The 17,146-nt window shown below is 39.0% G+C and overlaps 1 protein-coding gene across 1 annotated transcript in view; it reads left to right on the forward strand.

The window, feature by feature from the left end:
* The window catches only part of l(3)80Fg (dnaJ homolog subfamily C member 16 l(3)80Fg), a 507,034-nt gene that overhangs the window by 417,528 nt on the left and 72,360 nt on the right, over positions 1–17,146 (forward strand). Inside the window, exons 10-11 of the mRNA XM_067141678.2 lie at positions 1,008–1,292; positions 9,285–9,495. Of these exons, the coding sequence (XP_066997779.2) occupies positions 1,008–1,292; positions 9,285–9,495 (496 nt within the window). The remainder of the gene's footprint in view (positions 1–1,007; positions 1,293–9,284; positions 9,496–17,146) is intronic.

The raw sequence follows: 17,146 nt of genomic DNA on the forward strand, positions 1-17,146 counted from the left end.
AGCTGCTGGCGCATCATAATGTGGTCTGACGAATAATGTTTTTGCTTGTATTCCAATGATGCATGTCATCGAGTGCACCGAAGACCAAATGAAGCATTTCATCGTGGATGTTCGGGTTCAAGCCGGAGGTGTGTCTGTGATTTTTGGTCCGCTCACTGGGGTGACCACTAACATGAACCAGCTTGTTTATTTAAACATTCTGGATGATAAGGTGTTGACTTTCAGTCAACATCAGTCAACATCTGCATGATCAATAATTATGCTATTGATACCCTGATTTATCAAAATGACAACAGCGAAGTTCATCGGGCTGGACACATACAGTATGTGACTGTTTTTATGAACACTCCTCCACCCTATTATATCTCGATTGGCTTGCAAAATCACCTGACTTGAACCTCTTTGAAAATCCATGGGACATGTTGGAGCAGCAGATAAAACCCCGACATCAGCATCCCTGCAATTTGGTGGAATTACGCGTTCAAATCCTCGGCGAGTGGCTTAACCTGGATTCGATATACCTGCACAACTCTGTGGACTCACTTCCTAATGGAATCCAGGCAGTTAACAAGTCCAGAGGCTTAGTTACATGGTATTAAATGATGCTTGTAATGATTTCTCCAGCGGTGACTAATTTTTTGTCTGGTGACCTTATCTTAATTAAGTCAATGGCTGCTGCCTTTCCATTTCTTGCCATTTCCTATCCTTGCATCACCAAAAACCTTTTGTATGTTAATGCGACATTAAACCCCAAGGGGACAAAATGTTCAATAACGTGATTTCTGGTTTGATATGGAAATACAAACTTTTTGCCTTCAGCCATCTCATTGTGGGAAAAATTACTTTTCTAGTTTTTATTATAAAAAGTGTTTCAAGACTGCTTACATTATTTGCAGCTAATAAGACAGAATAAAATGGAACTTTTATTACTTTTCAGAATTGATAGTGGTTTCTAAAACAGTGAGAACTACATGCCCTGTAGTGTAAAAGGATATTTCTAATTGCAGACGACTAGAAGAAGAAAATATCAAGAAGAATGCTTGTGCAAATGGCACGAGTGAAAGAAGAATGGGATCACCAGAGAGTGCAGAGAACGATGCAAATTGCAATAACAATCGTAAGCCAAAAGTCACCACACCACAGTTGCGTCTTCACGAGTTGCGAGCAGAAACTTACAATGGTATGGTTCGTCTTCTGAAACCAGGATGTCGTACTATTGTGTTACTGGTGGATGCACAGTCTCGTACACAACTTGTGCCTGAATTTCACAAGATTGTATGGCCATACCGCAAGTGAGTATATGGCCATTTGGCCTATGCACAATCCTGTAACTCTTTATTTGAACACATAGCAGAAAGTAAGACTCTGTCAATATATTTTCCAATCAGAAATAGTTTTTATCACATGAATCTTCATGTTAAATGCTCATTGTTTTGTATCATTTTTTGTTGGTATGATTATCTACTTCAGGAGTTCCAGTAAGGAGAGATGAGATTTAAAATGTTCATGTTGATCATCATCATCATCATCATCATCATCATCATCATCATCATCATCTTCATGATCATCATCATCCTTTCCCTTTATCCACCCCTTACCAGGTTGAGGCATTTATGGCACTTCACCTTCCTCTCACCTTCCGCCATTCCACTTCCATAATTTTATCCTAGTACATGTTTCTTCTTCTTCTTCTTCTTCTTCTTCTTCTTCTTCTTCTTCTTCTTCTTCTTCTTCTTTATTGGATCGATCCACCTTGTTCTAGGTCTTCCTCTCGCTTTCTTTCCCTTGAACTTCATCTCCATCACCTATTTTGATATTCTTTTCTCCTCCATCCTCTTTACATGTCCAAATCATCTTAGTTTACTTCTATCAATTCTCTCATTTAGGTTTTCCATTCCGACCTCCTTTCTTACGTCTTCATTTCTCAGTCTGTCTTTCATTATCATTCCTATCATAATTCTTCATTTCACAGGCTTGAATTCTACTGTCATTGTCCAGGTCTCAGCTGCATAAATCAATTTGGGTGCAAGATACATTTTGTACATTATCTCTTTACATTTCCTTGGTACTTCCTTATTTCAGACAAGGTTTCTTGCACTCTGGTAGAATGCTCTGCCCTGTTCCACCCTTTTGTTAATCTCCATGTCCAGCCTTGTATTCTGCATTAATTCACTCCCTAGGTATTTGAAACTTTCACAATTTCAAGGCTTTAACCACCAATTTCCACACTGCCTTTCCCTTCTCTTTCTCCTCTTGATATCACCATGGTCTTGCTTTTCTTCACATTGATTTACATACAATACTTTTCAATTGTCTCATTCAGTGCATCAAGTTGTTCTTGTCTTCTTTGCTGTTTGTTCCCCAGACCACAAATGGTAATTACTCCCTATTCACGTATGCTTCCTTTGTCTCTTTTACAATTTTGTCCATAACCATTAGAAACAAACTAGGTGACAAGACACTCCCCTGTCTTAGTCCACTTTAATTTCTAAACCATTCCGTCCTTCCAACCAGAGTCTGAACACTGCTGACAGAGTTGTTGTACCTTGATTGCACCATTTGTACAGTTAGTGTACCCAGCTTCTTTTTGACCATGGTTTCCCAAACCTTCTCTCTGGGAGCACTATTGTGTACCTTTGTTAGAGCTATGAATGTCATAACCTGATCCTTTCCATATTCCCAATTCTTTTCCATTAATTGCCCCATACTGAAGATTGGGTCCACTCTAGATCTTCCACTTCGAAAGTTATACTGTTCCTCTTGCAACTCTCCTTCTACCTTTCTTCTGATTTTCCTCTCTAATATCCTTTCCAATATTTTTGCCACTTGTGATAAGAGTGTGATTCCTCTATAGTTATCACACACATTTTTGTCCCCCTTCTACTGAGCGAGTTTGCTATGTGGTTAGAGGCGCGCTGCTGTGAGCTTGTATTTGGGAGATAGTGCATTCGAACTGTACTGTTGGCAGCCCTGAAGATGGGGGTAAATGCTGGGGCTGTACCTTAATTAAGGCAACGGCCACTGGCGGCCCACTCCTAGTCTTTTCCTATGGCATCGTCGCCTTAAAACTATTTGTGTTGGTGCGACATAAAGCAAATTGTGAAATCCTTGTTTTTGCTAGTTGCTTTACGTCGCACCGACACAGATAGGTCTTATGGCGACAATGTGAAATTGCTTGTCCCCCTTCTTAAAGACTGATATTATTATTCACTATCCAGAATTTTCTGGCACATGCTTCTGCTTCCATATGCACTTTAGCAATCTGTACACCCATTCTAGTCCATCAGATCAGCAGCCTTTATCATTTCCAGACTAATTCCATCCATCCCTGGTGCCTTCACCATTTTCATTTTACAGACTGCTAATTCTACCTCTAACATTGTTATATAATCTTCTACTGTTGAGTCACCCCACTGTATTACTAGCGTCTCTTCACAGTTTCTCACATTCAGCAGTTTATCAAAATAATACTTCCATTTTCTCTTGGGCTGATGACCTAGATGTTAGGCCCCTTTAAAAACAAGCATCATCTTCTCTTTATTGCTTCTGGATGCGTTAGTAACTCTCCACCTACCTCTTTCACCAGCTTTTTATAACTTCTTGAGATGGAGTTTCTGAATCTCCTTCTAAGATATAACAGATAGCTGAAATATTTTTCCACCTTGGATTATGTTCAAGCACATGGTTTAGTTTAGAATTCACTGCTTGGCCTATGCTGCCCAGCACTTGTTCTAAAGTTTTGGCAGTCTGCTTAATAATGTTGACCATTATCACCAGCAGTTTGTTTCTTGTCTCTAGCTCTGTGATGGAGCTTGGGATTCCAGAGAAGTGGCACTTGATGTAGGTCAGATCAGCTTGCAAGGTTGCTGCCAATAATGCTGTCTGGGCGTCGCAGAAGCTGCTTCCAAGTCGTCAAATTCCTCAATTATCTGAAAAAAGAATACGTATATTTTAGACACAGCTCTTTCATTTGTATTTTCTTGAATTATATCATTGAAATGTTTTGCTTCATGTTTGGCTTGTTTTACCTTTTAATATTTATATTTTGTTTGAGTATTATAAACTTGACAAATTAGTGGCAGACTTTAAGAAAAAAGAAAAGGTATAAATTAACCATATGGATGTCGGTCACACGATCTGCGTAATTGGTGCTGCTTTCAACCAGGTACGCCTGGGGGGTCAAAACAGGTTGTGGGAGCAAAGGAATTTGCAGTAAACTCTTGAAAGAATGTATAGATGATGGGGCTTCCAGAAACACCTTCTTTACTGCAGAAACAACAGCACTGACCTGCGGAAAATGTTCTCGAATGTCTTCTGCAACCCTTTTTATCCCATGACCAAGACAGGTAAGATGTGTCATTTTAGGGTAAAAAAAATATCCTTCCTACTTTCTCCGGCTTTCAGCATGAAGGAAGCACTGTCCGTCACCAACAGTAACAGCTTCTCATCATTATTTTTACCTGGTCACACAACATCTAAAACAATAATGGATAAAATAGGTGTTCTGATTAGAATGTGAAGCCTGTACTGTAGAATATTGTAGTCTTAATTAGGAGTCGATGACTTGCATTGATTAAATTATATCATGATGTAAAATAGAGGTTCTAATATTGCTGTTAACTGATGTAATGCATCATGGACCACTCGTGCAATCATGGAATCATTTTCTTTTTTCTAATACTCTGCAAGCAATCAGGTATTTTTTTCCAGGTTCAATGCTCAGCTCTCCCACAATCACTTTAGTGATATATCTTCCACAGCAATAAGTGGTTTCATCCATACTGACCCAGAAGTAACTATCTCCAAATTCACCTCTAATTTCTTCAATCCACTGAGAAATAAATGTTGAAAATACTAAAAATCACAATGTTAATATTGTAATAATACAGTATTAATTAATTACCAGCAATTAATACTGACTACTATGCAATTGATGGGCTCGCCATCTCACATAAACCACAGGAAGCACAAAAAGGCAAAAGGATTAATTGGAACCAGAAACAGTGTGTGAATACAGTACAATACAGTGAATACAAGCTGAAACATATCGTGCAATGACTTTTGATTTTTTTTTAAATTCCACGTTAACTCAGTATTGCAAATGTATCATTTAGGTGACAAAATCTAGTAGTTTTATACAAATTAAACAATTTACTTGATAATTGATTTGGATGGAGAAGAGTTTATAAAGTACTAATATTGTGACTGAAATAAGAGAAAAATCAGTAATGTTGTATGTTCTAAAATAAACTAGCCTATTCACCTAAGCTACAGTAACTTATGCATTAATACTTACATTTTTGTAGGATGGCAGCAAATAATTCCTTCCAAGCGTCGGTTCGTGGGGAGTGTCCTTTTGGTCTTGTTTTTCAAGATATCTCCTGAAAATCAGATTGTCTACTTTCCTCCATGAGAAATTGGCAGCTATCATTGCAACACGCAATTCGGAAGATAAATCATCGCGGCCTATTTCACGTGTCTCAGGATCAGGAAAGAAAGGCTGATATCCCAATTTCTTCCCAGTGCTTTTCTTAGGCATGAATGTCTGTTGATGTTGTTCCAGGTAATATATTTTTTGACATTTGATCTAAAACAGTGGCATCATTGTAACGATTCTCTTAATTGAGTAATCTGATGAAACAATGGTGGGAATGTAACTGTTGATTTCGACACAGTTATTAAAAGTAAAATGGAATTACACAGTAGTAAAAGAATACTAAAACAAAGTGTTAAATTTACTTCTTTCATACAAGCCTGGCAGGAAATTGTTCTTCCATCTGTGGAAAAGGATGAATCAGTGGCAATCCACTGCATAAATAACACGCTTCTACTACTTTTCTTGTTTGGCATTTTCACCTCCAGTTTCCTGCAGTGGACGTACACAGAAGTACGAATAAATGTGGAATGACCTGATTTGTGCTTAAACAGCCATTTTAAATACAGTAATATACTTAGAATTAGTGACTCACTTCCATTCCCTTTTGTTCCTCTTATGTGGGAATTCCATGATTGTGTACGTTTGGTACACAACAGCCTTATCTTACCAATTTTATCACGTCATGAAGCAAGTTCATCCTTTCCTGGAGGTCTGAAATTCCATACCAGTTTGCAGGAAGTGCCAAGCTCTCAAAATGTTTACATTAAAATTACAGTATGATTGTAAGTATTAAAAATTATTTAAAAAGGGCAGTTTTAGGCTCGGCGACCAAAGTAGACACTAACGTATCAAATAGGCATTTATAAGCATTATAATATTGCAATTTTAGGCTCGTCGTAGCATGTTCAAGTTTATAACTTACAAGGGAACTATAGATAAGGTCATACTGAAACTGACGATGCAGTTTCGCTGAACGGATGAGGAGATCATAAAATAGCTATGTACAAAAATGTAGCTGCCATTTCAAACTGGAAGGTGTCGAAATCTTGATTCAAAATCTGTGTGACAGCGCAGCTACTGAAAAGTCTGTGCATCTTCCTGGCACGGCGCACAGCAGAGTGGAGTTGCAGTTATGCTGGAGAGAGAGAGAACGAACTGGCAGATTACTGCGCACCAAAGTCACTTTAATATTAGAGAACGAATGTGAAACCTAAATGAGGTGTGTTAATTGCATGATAAAAACAAAATATTTTTGGCACCATGCATAATGAATATGCACTTTAAGGCCACATTGTTATTCACAGTTTTCCTTACTTATTTGAAGGCAATATTTTGCAGGCACTTCAAAATCGATTAGTTTCTCCATTGTGTAATTGGTTGCGAACCATGGATTTTTAATCATGTCCTTGAATTGTGAGGAAGAAAATTGAAAATGAATGAATGAAGGATAGCATTTTCAAGGACTGTATTTTCCCTGTTTTGCTGGGAATCTGGAGAATTTCTGTACTTTTGTCGGGAGAAATGTCTTCAAGGCAGTGTTTATCACTATATGTAGTCCAGGAATCTAACAGTAGAAAACACTTGTCTTCTGTGAATGGGAAGAAGGCTTCTTTAAACCAATATTTTAATTGTTTTTTTTTTCCCATTTTCACTGATTTTGTGGCTGTTACAATTATATTTTCAGCATGAAACATTTGTTTGAAAACTCTCAGGCCAAAAGTTCCAGATACTCCTATGGTACAATGAATAATTTCAGGAAAAGAGTACTGGAAACTATAGCCATAATTGTGTACGAATGGGTGAATATACTAACTGATTGAGCAACTGCTTCTGTATGTTTCTCACCAACAAACGATAGAGTCCTTTTCGCTTTCAGTTCGTGCATGAAACCACTCTGGTCTGTATTGTATATTGAAGAAGGGATGTAATCTAAAAATCGCTCTGTAGCTGCTTTCACAAATTTCTTTGCAACTTTATCTTTTTTTGTTTTGTTCTTGGAGATATGCATGGGACACAACTTGAATTATTTTTCTACTTTGATTCAGTACTTTTTCTTGAAGCAACTCAACCAACCAGTAGATGTACTGAAATTACTTTGTCCCATTGAAATCTCTCTTGAAATGTCCAAGGCCCACTGTCACAGGTCTTCATCACAAACATTCTGCTTCACCCTCCTTGTTTCTGCAAAGCGAGGAAATAATTTTTTTAATACATCAATTTCCCGTGTTCAGTGGGACTTAGGGACATAGATTGTAATTGGTTCTTCCACATGTACTGTTGTCGTAGTGACGTCACCATACAATGTTTGGGAACAGTAATTAATGAAAGCCACTTCTTACCCCTCTTATTTAACCATAAATGTATAGCTTTCCTGTTGTATGCAAGAACTCCAGTGTGTTTCATTTTCTTCTGTAGACTGGAAGCATAGCTTGAATTGGTAGATGTGTAGGGTGACTGCGCTATCGCTTCACTGGATTGACAAGAATCAGACTCAGGGCTCAAAATCGGATCTGTTGCACCTCTCGTAGCTGACAATGATGTGCCGTCTTCTCCTTCATATTATGCAGATGAGGTGTTGCTGCTACGACTGTCACTTTCGCTATCACTATTTCCTTCCAGACACGACTTTGAGACAATACGGGCACCTATGGGGTGATTTTCAATTAGTTCGATCACATGTCGACCCACCTCCCCCTCTTCTGAAGCTATTTCACGGAAAGAAGAGAAACCTTTTTCACGCAAATAATGCAATGCAGACTCTACAAAATTAGACATTCATGGCTGTTCTCTCAAAGGAACATGTGTTAACTGCCTAGCACAGAAAACTCAAGGTAACGCGCTTGCCTCAGCTGGTCACCAGGGCTGACCACGTCCAGCTATATGCTAATGCATGCAATCTTATTACTCATCCTGTCAGTGAAATTTCATTGTTGGTTTCGATATGATTGTATTGATAGTTCCCTTGTTAAATGCCTACCTTTCAAATCAAAGGAATAAAACACACAAATTGGCAGAATCTGCGCCTTAGTCATAACCTAAGAAAGTACTGTGCAAATGAAAGGAATACACAAAATAAAAATGGAAACTCTTCTGTTTCTGTCACTAAATGTCATTGGAAGATGGTGGAAGGACATCATTGATAAAAAAAGATTCACAGTTGAAGTCAAAGAATAGTCAGTAAATCATAAAGTAACAAGGAGAATTGAAATATGCCTAGAAGCAGAGAATCATACTAATCAGATTGATATAGAACAGTCTGTTTGTTACATTTTAGAGAACATTTAATTTATATACATGTGTGACATAGGTCAGTTCTATCATCCTTGTTCTTCACCTTAAAACAACCACCACCACCACCACCACTGCCACTCTATCACCCTTCTTACTTTATATCCATATGATGTATCACTTATGTGGAATGTTGTAGTCTATTATTTATAACTGTAAGGCAGTCCGGGAGTTATCATACTAGACTTTACAAGTGTGATACATACATGAGGGCCTCCGTGGCTCAGGCGGCTGCACACTAACCTCTCACCGCTGGGTTCCGTGGTTCAAAACCAGGTCACTCCACGTGAGATTTGTAATGGACAAAGCGGAGGTGGTACAGGTTTTTCTCTGGGTACTCCAGTTTTCCATCATCTTTCATTCCATTAACACACTCCAATACCATTATTTTCATCTGTCAGTCATTAATCATTGGCTGAGAGGAGTGTGACGGGCTTTGACAGCTGGCACAATTCCTATCCTTGCTGCTAGATGGGGACTTCATTCATTCCATTCCTGACTCAGTCGAATTACTGGAAACAGGCTGTGGATTTACATACATATATACATACATACATACATACATACAATTCCTATCCTCATGTTTTTATTACTGAGAATGTTTATCTTATTTTTACAGAAATAAGACACTGATGTTTGGCTTCTTGTCACTGGATCGTGGTTTAGAGTGGTACAAGTGCTTGTTGACACTCAGTCTGCCTGAACCAAGAGATCTTAATATTAATCCACGCAACTGTATCGGAACAGTATTGTCACTAAATGGGCATCGCAAATACTTCTGCATGTACCATGCCAAACATCCTGAATGCAGTAAAGGAAAAGGATCAAAGGTAATTTTCTTGATGTATACATAGTAAAAGTTTTTGAATGATATCTTTTGAAATATGAAGGTATTACTTTTTTTTTTTAATAAAAGAAAATCTTACATTAGTTGAAGAGGGGAAAATATGGAAGCCAGCAAAAATGGAAAACACAGAATTTCTGCACCAGTGTGCTAGTTTGGAATCACCCGCATGGTGTTACAGCCATGCATGGTTTTGGCCTACCATATGACCACTGTTCACCCAAAAGGCCAGCAGATTATAAGGTAACACATTGTCAGTGGGACAAATCCTTTTGGCTGTTATTGTTGAGTCTCCATTTGGGCGGCTGGTCGAATCATGCTGTAACCAGATTTGTGGCGTATTCTGATGTGGGAGTGGCCCCGATGTTGGACTGCATGGGAAATTGAGGGCAGGCATACTCGTTGTGAAGGTTCTGGTCGACCACATCTGACCACCAAAAGGAAGGATGCCGTATTGTGCACCGAGCACATTGCACCCCCTTCCCATCTGCACCTGCCATTCGAGAACAAGTAATGGACTCCCTGCAACATACTGTGTAATTCCACATCATTGGTCGGAGACTAGTAGCAGCCGGACTAGGGAATTACCATCCCGTGCATAGGCTGCCGTTAACACCACAATACAAATGGCTGTGTTTGGTGTGGTGCCGTGACTAAGAAGCATGGACTGCTGATGCATGGTGTTGCATTGTGTTCAGCGATGAATCACGGTTCTACACTACCCCAGATGAACATATTCTGCAAATATGGCAGAGACGTGGGGAGAGGTTCCATTCTTCCAAAGTTTCGGAGGGGCGCAACAGTGTTACTTCTGGCGTCATGGTGTGGGGAGCCATCAAGTATGACTTCAGGTCATGGCTGGTAGTGATTGAGAGAACTCTGACTGCACAACGGTACCTCACGGACATCCTGCGTCCTCATGTGCTACCTCTCAAGCGAGTGTCATGGTGTCATTTCTTGACAGGACAATGTTAATACACACACAGCACCATGTCTCTTTGAACTGTTTTTGAAGTGCTCCCATGGCCAGCAAGATCCCCAGATCTGTCCCCAATAGGATGTGCGGGACCAGCTCAGTTGTCAACTCCATCCCATTGCCAGTTTCCAGGATATCAAGGACCAGTTACAAGAGTTGTAGGCCATCTTGCCTCATTAGAGAATACAACAGCTTTATGACACCCTTCCCAACAGAATCAGTGCATACGTCCGGGCCAGAGGGGGCCAACATCATATTGATAAGTGGGCTTGTACTGCCAAGTTCTTAGTAAATTTGATTTGATTTTGTAATCACTGAAATAACATCACATACCCTCTCAACACTTGAAGTTTCATTTTGTTTCCTCATCCCCTTCTGGTTGCTTCAATTTTTTTTTGTCAGGCAGTGTAGTACACAATGGAAATAAAACTGGACATCCATATTCCTCTTTCCTTCCACCATTCCACTTCTATGATCTTGTCCCAAGTCTAAATTTCGTCTTCTTATGCTGCTCTTCACTGATTAAAATCCACCTTGTTCTTGGTCTTCCTCTTGCTCTCTTGCCCTTGCACTTAGCCTCCAGCACCTGTCTTGGAACTCTATTCTCCTCCACCCTCTTTACATGTCCAAACTATCTTAGTTTATTCTTTTCAACTCTCTCATTTAGCTTTCCTATCCCAACTTCCTTCCTAACATCTTAGTTTCTCACTCTGTCTTTCCTTGTCTTTCCTATCATACTTCTCAGGAATTTCATCTCACTGGCTTGAATTCTACTGTCTTGCCTGCTAGTCAAAGTCCAAGTCTCGGTTGCATAAGTCAGTATGGGTATATAGTACGAAGGTAATCCCAAAAATAAGGTCTCCTATTTTTTTTATAAATACATAGACTTGTTTATTTCTACAATGGTTTACATTGTTTTACAGCTTGAACATTTAGCTATTTTTCTGCATAATCACCATTTCGGTCGATGCATTTTTGTAGACGCTGTGACAGTTTTTGTATGCCCATGGCATACTAGCTTGCCACCATGCTGTTCAGGAAGTTGTGAGTGGCGCTTCAGGAAACCTCAGGAACCAAAGTGCAGAGATCACCCAGGGTAATCCGCCGATCTTCACGCATGATTTGCTCAACCTTCACGACTGTCTCGATGGAAATTGATGGTCCCGCGCTCCTTAGTTCGTTCGTAGTGAATTTCAGTCCAACCGGCTGCAAACTCTCTACATCACTTACGAACATTTTTGACATCCATGCACAACTCATCATACACTTCCATCAATTGGCGATGGATTTCAATCGGTTCAGTACATTTTGCGTTCAAAAACCGAATAACTGCACGCACTTCGCACTTGGCAGTAACATCCAACGGGTGCTCCATTCTCAACAGCTGCCAAGCCAAGACTGAGTGCCTCAGCGCGGCGTACGCATGTTTATATGCAAGCGCGGGAAACACTCTTCACAATATTGTGACCAATAGCCACATGAACAGAATGAACAGAGTTCTGTATTTATAAAAAATAGGAGTCCTTATTTTTGAGATTACCCTCGTACATCTTGTACATTATCTCTTTACTTTTCCTTGGTACTTCTTTGTTCCAAACAAGTTTTCTAACACTTCAGTAGAATGCATTACCCTGCTGTTCCTTCCTGCTAAACTCCATGTCCACCCTAGTATTTTGCATTAATCCACTTCGTAGGTATTTAAAGCTGTCCACAGTTTCCAGACTCTGACTTCCAATTTTCACAGTGCCCTTTTGTTGCCTTTCCCCTCTCGACATCACCATAGTCTTGCTTTTCTCTGTGCTGATTTTGATGCCATACTTCAAAATTTTTTCGTTCAGTACATCTAGTTGTTCTTGCACTTCTTTGCTGTTCTTTCCCCAGATCACATCATCATCTGCAAATAGCAGTATCTTTATCTCTTTATCTCCATAGGCTTCCTTTGTTTCCTTTACAATTTTGTCCATGACCATAATAAACAAAAGACTTGACAGCACATTCCCCTGTCTTAGACCAATCTTATTCCTAAACCATTCTGTCTTTCCAACTGGGGTCACTACTCTGCTAACACAGTTGCTGTACATTGATTGCACCATTTCTAAAATTTCTGTTGCAAGTCTTTTTTTAACCATGGTTTTCCAAACTTTCTCTCTGGGGACACTATCATATGCCTTTTCTATATCTATGAAAGTCATGACCAGATCCTTTCCATCAGCTGTCTCATGTTAAAGATTCGGTCCACTGTAGATCTATATGTGAAATAGTGAGATTAAAATCAGAAAGGTTTATACAGATGGGGAAAGACAGGATACAAAAGATGGAAAGAAACCCTTACAGATACCTCTTCATATTGCAACCTTGAGGCTGTGTGTGTATTATTTTCACCCTTAAACAAGGATTAAAATCCTTGATCACCAAGCAAGTTGGCTGCGTTGTTAGGGTCATGTAGCTGTGCTTCCTTTTAGGAGATGGCGGGTTTGAATCCCACCCTGACGATGGTTTTCCATGTTCACACCACACAAATACTGGGGCTGTACCTTAAATAAGGCCACAGTCACTACCTTCCTAATTCTAGCCCTTTCCCATCATAGCATCGCCGAAAACTTTCAGTGTGTTATTGCGGCATTAAACTGCTAGGAAAAAAATCTTTAATCAAGCTGTGAATCGAGTTAGAAAAGGAGATACAACACCGGCTTTCATGTCGTCGTTGTCATCGTCATTGTTCTCTTAAACAGAAACAGCCAAGTTGCGGCGAATACAGGATGTCTCCATTTTACTCTAACTTTCCACTACTCCTCATCAGTTACCATACTTCATTACAGGTCCCTTTGCTTTATGATGTTCATAACCAGGTCAATCTATCATAACCTGGGTCTTCTTCAGCCTCTCTTTCCTTTTATTTGTAACTCCATGCTTTTTTGAACATTCTTCCTTATCGAGCAAGTGGCTGCGTATTTGGGGTCACGTAGCTATCGGCTTGCATTCGGGAGATAGTGGGTTCGAACCTCACTGTTACCAGGCCTGATTTTCCATGGTTTCCAATTTTCACACCAGGCTGTACCTTAATTAAGGCCATGGTTGCTTCCTTCCCACTCCTAGCCCTTTCCTATCCCATTATCACCATGAACCCTATCTGTGTTGGTGCGACGTGAAGTAAATTATAAAAAAATCGTTCTTCTTTTATTCTTCCATTTAATATGCCCAAACTATCTGTCTCTTTTCCATATTCCTTGTCTTTTTTAACATTCATCTCGGAAATGTTATTTCTGCTGCTTGCATTTGAATTTTGTTCCCCTTTGTCATGGCTAGGACTTAGCGTCATTTAATATCATAATAGGTATGAAATGTCCCTTGAACATTATTTCATTAGACTTAATAGGTATATCCTTATTTTATTTGAGATTACATTCTCAATGATGGAAAACACACCTAAGATGTATTCTTATAATTTCCATATCCAGTTTTCAGTTCCCCATCTGTTAACTTCCTAAGTGCTTCAAGTTTGCTACAACTACAATACCTTTATCTGTGACTTTTATTGCTCCTATTCTTGACTTTCATTTCTCTACACCAGTCCTGATTCCCCATTGTTTAACTACTCAACGTGGAGTGCTGTACACTGCACGTAGAGTCCCCAACGCTCTCTGTCGTGGAGTGATGTACATTACATGTATATTGCATGCGCATAGCAGCTTCTGCTTTGTGCTTCTATCTAGCAAATAGTTCCTGAACTACTACAAATGTAGTAAGGTGTGTATATATAGACAAAGCATCGATCTTTCATTTGATTTGTATATCTAACGAGTTTTTATTGATTATGTATGAGATACCATGTCTGAAAAACAAACAAGTTCTGTTGTTGACATCATGGCAGTTACACGTTTTCTTGTAATCGCGAATTTGAAAGTTAACGATGTTTCACCGAACGATGATACGGAAAGTTTAGTTTGTTAAACAAGGACAAGGATATAGGAATTGTGAGTGAAAATAGTGATCGTGACATTGATGTTGCTTTTGATACATGGGAAAATATCAGCCATAATATTATTGATGGTGGGTTTGTGTGAAAAGACATGGGTAATTACAAAGGACAAAGGGAAATATTTATGATAGATTATGGGTCTCAGAATGCTGTTAAGAACTGCTTGTACCCTGTGTGAAATACTTTCAGTAATTTTCTACTGTCGAGCTTGTAAAGATCAATCATTCAATCAATCAATCAATCAATCAATCAATCAATCAATCAATCAATCAATCCTGATCTGCATTTAGGACAGTCGCCCAGGTGGCAGATTCCCTATCTGTTGTTTTCCTAGCCTTTTCTGAAATGATTTCAAAGAAATTGGATGTTTATTGAACATCTCCCTTGGTAAGTTGTTCCAATCCCCAACTCCCTTTCCAATAAACGAATATTTTCCCCAATTTGTCCTCTAGAATTCCAACTTTATTTTCATATTTTGATCTTTCCTACTTTTAAAGGCACCACTTATTCCTTATTCGTCTATTAATGTCATTCCACGCCATCTCTCCACTGACAGCTCAGAACATACCACTTAGACGAGCAGCTCGTCTTCTTTCTCCCAAGTCTTTCCAGCCTAATATTTGCAACATTTTAGTAAAGCTACTCTTTTGTCGGAAATCACCCAGAACAAATCGAGCTGCTTTTCTTTGGATGTTTTTGAGTTCTTGAATCAAGCAATCCTGGTAAGGGCACAATACACTGGAACCATACTCTGTTTGGGGTCATACCACAGACGTATATGCCCTCTCCTTTACATCCTTACTACAACCTCTAAACACCCCTATAACCCTGTGCAGAGATCTGAATCCTCTATTTACCATCCCATTTATGTGATTACCACAATGAAGATCTTTCTTTATATTAACACCCAGATACTTACACAATGATCCCCAAAAGGAACTTTCACCCCATCAATGCAGTAATTAAAACTGAGAGGACTTTTCCTATTTGTAAAACTCACAACCTGACATTTAAGCCTGTTTATCAACATACCATTGCCTGCTGTCCATCTCACAACATTATCGAGGTCATTTTGCAGTTGCTAACAATCGTGTAACTTATTTATTACTCTATACAGAATAACATCATCTGCAAAAAGCTGTATCTCTGATTTCACTTTTTTACTCATATCATTTATATATATAAGAAAATATAAAGGTCCAGTAATACTACCTTGAGGAATTCCCCTCTTAATTATTACAGGGTCAGATAACTTTTTGCTTACTCTAATTCTCTGAGATCTATTTTCTAGAAATACAGCAACCCATTCGGGCACTCTTTTCTCTAGTCCAATTGCACTCATTTTTTCCAGTAGTCTCCCATGATCCACCGTATCAAATGCTTTAGACAGGTCAATCGCGATACAGTCCTTTTGACCTTTTGAATCCAAGATATCTGCTCTATCTTGCTGGAATCCTACAAGTTGAGCTTCAGTGGAATAACCTTTCCTAAAACCGAATTGCCTTCTATCGAACCAGTTATTAATTTCACAAACATGTCTAATGTAATCAGAAAGAATGCCTTCCCAAAGCTTGCATGCAACGCATGTCAAACTTACTGGCCTGAAATTTTCAGCTTTATGTCTATCACCCTTTCCTTTATACGCAAGGGCTACTATAGCAACTCTCCATTCATTTGGTATAGCTCCTTCAACCAAACAATAATCAAATAAGTACTTTGGATATGGTACTATATCCCAACCCATTGTCTTCAGTATATCCCCAGAAATCTTATCAATTTCAGCTGCTTTTCTAGTTTTCAAATTTTGTATCTTATTGTAAATATCATTGTTATCATACGTAAATTTTAATACTTCTTTACCATTAGTCACCTCCTCTATCTGGACATTATCCTTGTAACCAACAATCTTTACATACTGCTGAGTATATCCTCACATACCCACTCCCCTTGTTCATTAATGATTCCTCAAGCCTGTTTTTGCCTTAAAGTACCTATACATACCCTTCCGTTTTTCACTATAATGTGTATGACTGCCAATTATGCTTGCCTTCATGATCCTTAGCTGACTTCTTTGGTAGATTCAGTTTCCTAGTAAGTTCCTTCAATTTCTTCTTACTTCCACAGTTATTTCTAACTCTATATCTTACCAATCTGCACCTCCTTCTTAGTCTCTTTATTTCTCTGTTATAATAAGGTGGGTCTTTACCATTCCTTACCACCTTCAAAGGTACAAACCTGTTTTCACATTCCTCAACAATTGCTTTAAACCCATTCCAGAGTCTGTACATTTTTATTTACCGTTTTCCACCGATCATAGTTACTTTGTAACAACTCCCTCATGTCTGCTTTATCAGCCATTTGGTACTGCCTGATTGTCCTACTTTTAAGACTTTCCTTTCTATCACATTTATTTTTAATTACGACAAAAGCAGCTTCATTATCACTATTACCATTTATTACTTTGGTTTCTCTATAGAGCTCATCTGGTTTTACCAGCACCATGTCCAGGATCTTCTTCCCTCTTGTTGGTTCCATCACCTTCTGAATCAGCTGTCCTTCGCTTATTAACTTATTTGCCATTTGTTGGTCATGCTTCCTGCCATTCGCATTAGTTTCCCAGTTGACATTTGGTAAATTCAGATCTCCCGTTACAATCACATTCCTTTCCATGTTGTTTCCCAC

Source organism: Anabrus simplex, chromosome 2, assembly GCF_040414725.1.
Source record: "Anabrus simplex isolate iqAnaSimp1 chromosome 2, ASM4041472v1, whole genome shotgun sequence".
NCBI lineage: Eukaryota > Metazoa > Arthropoda > Insecta > Orthoptera > Tettigoniidae > Anabrus > Anabrus simplex.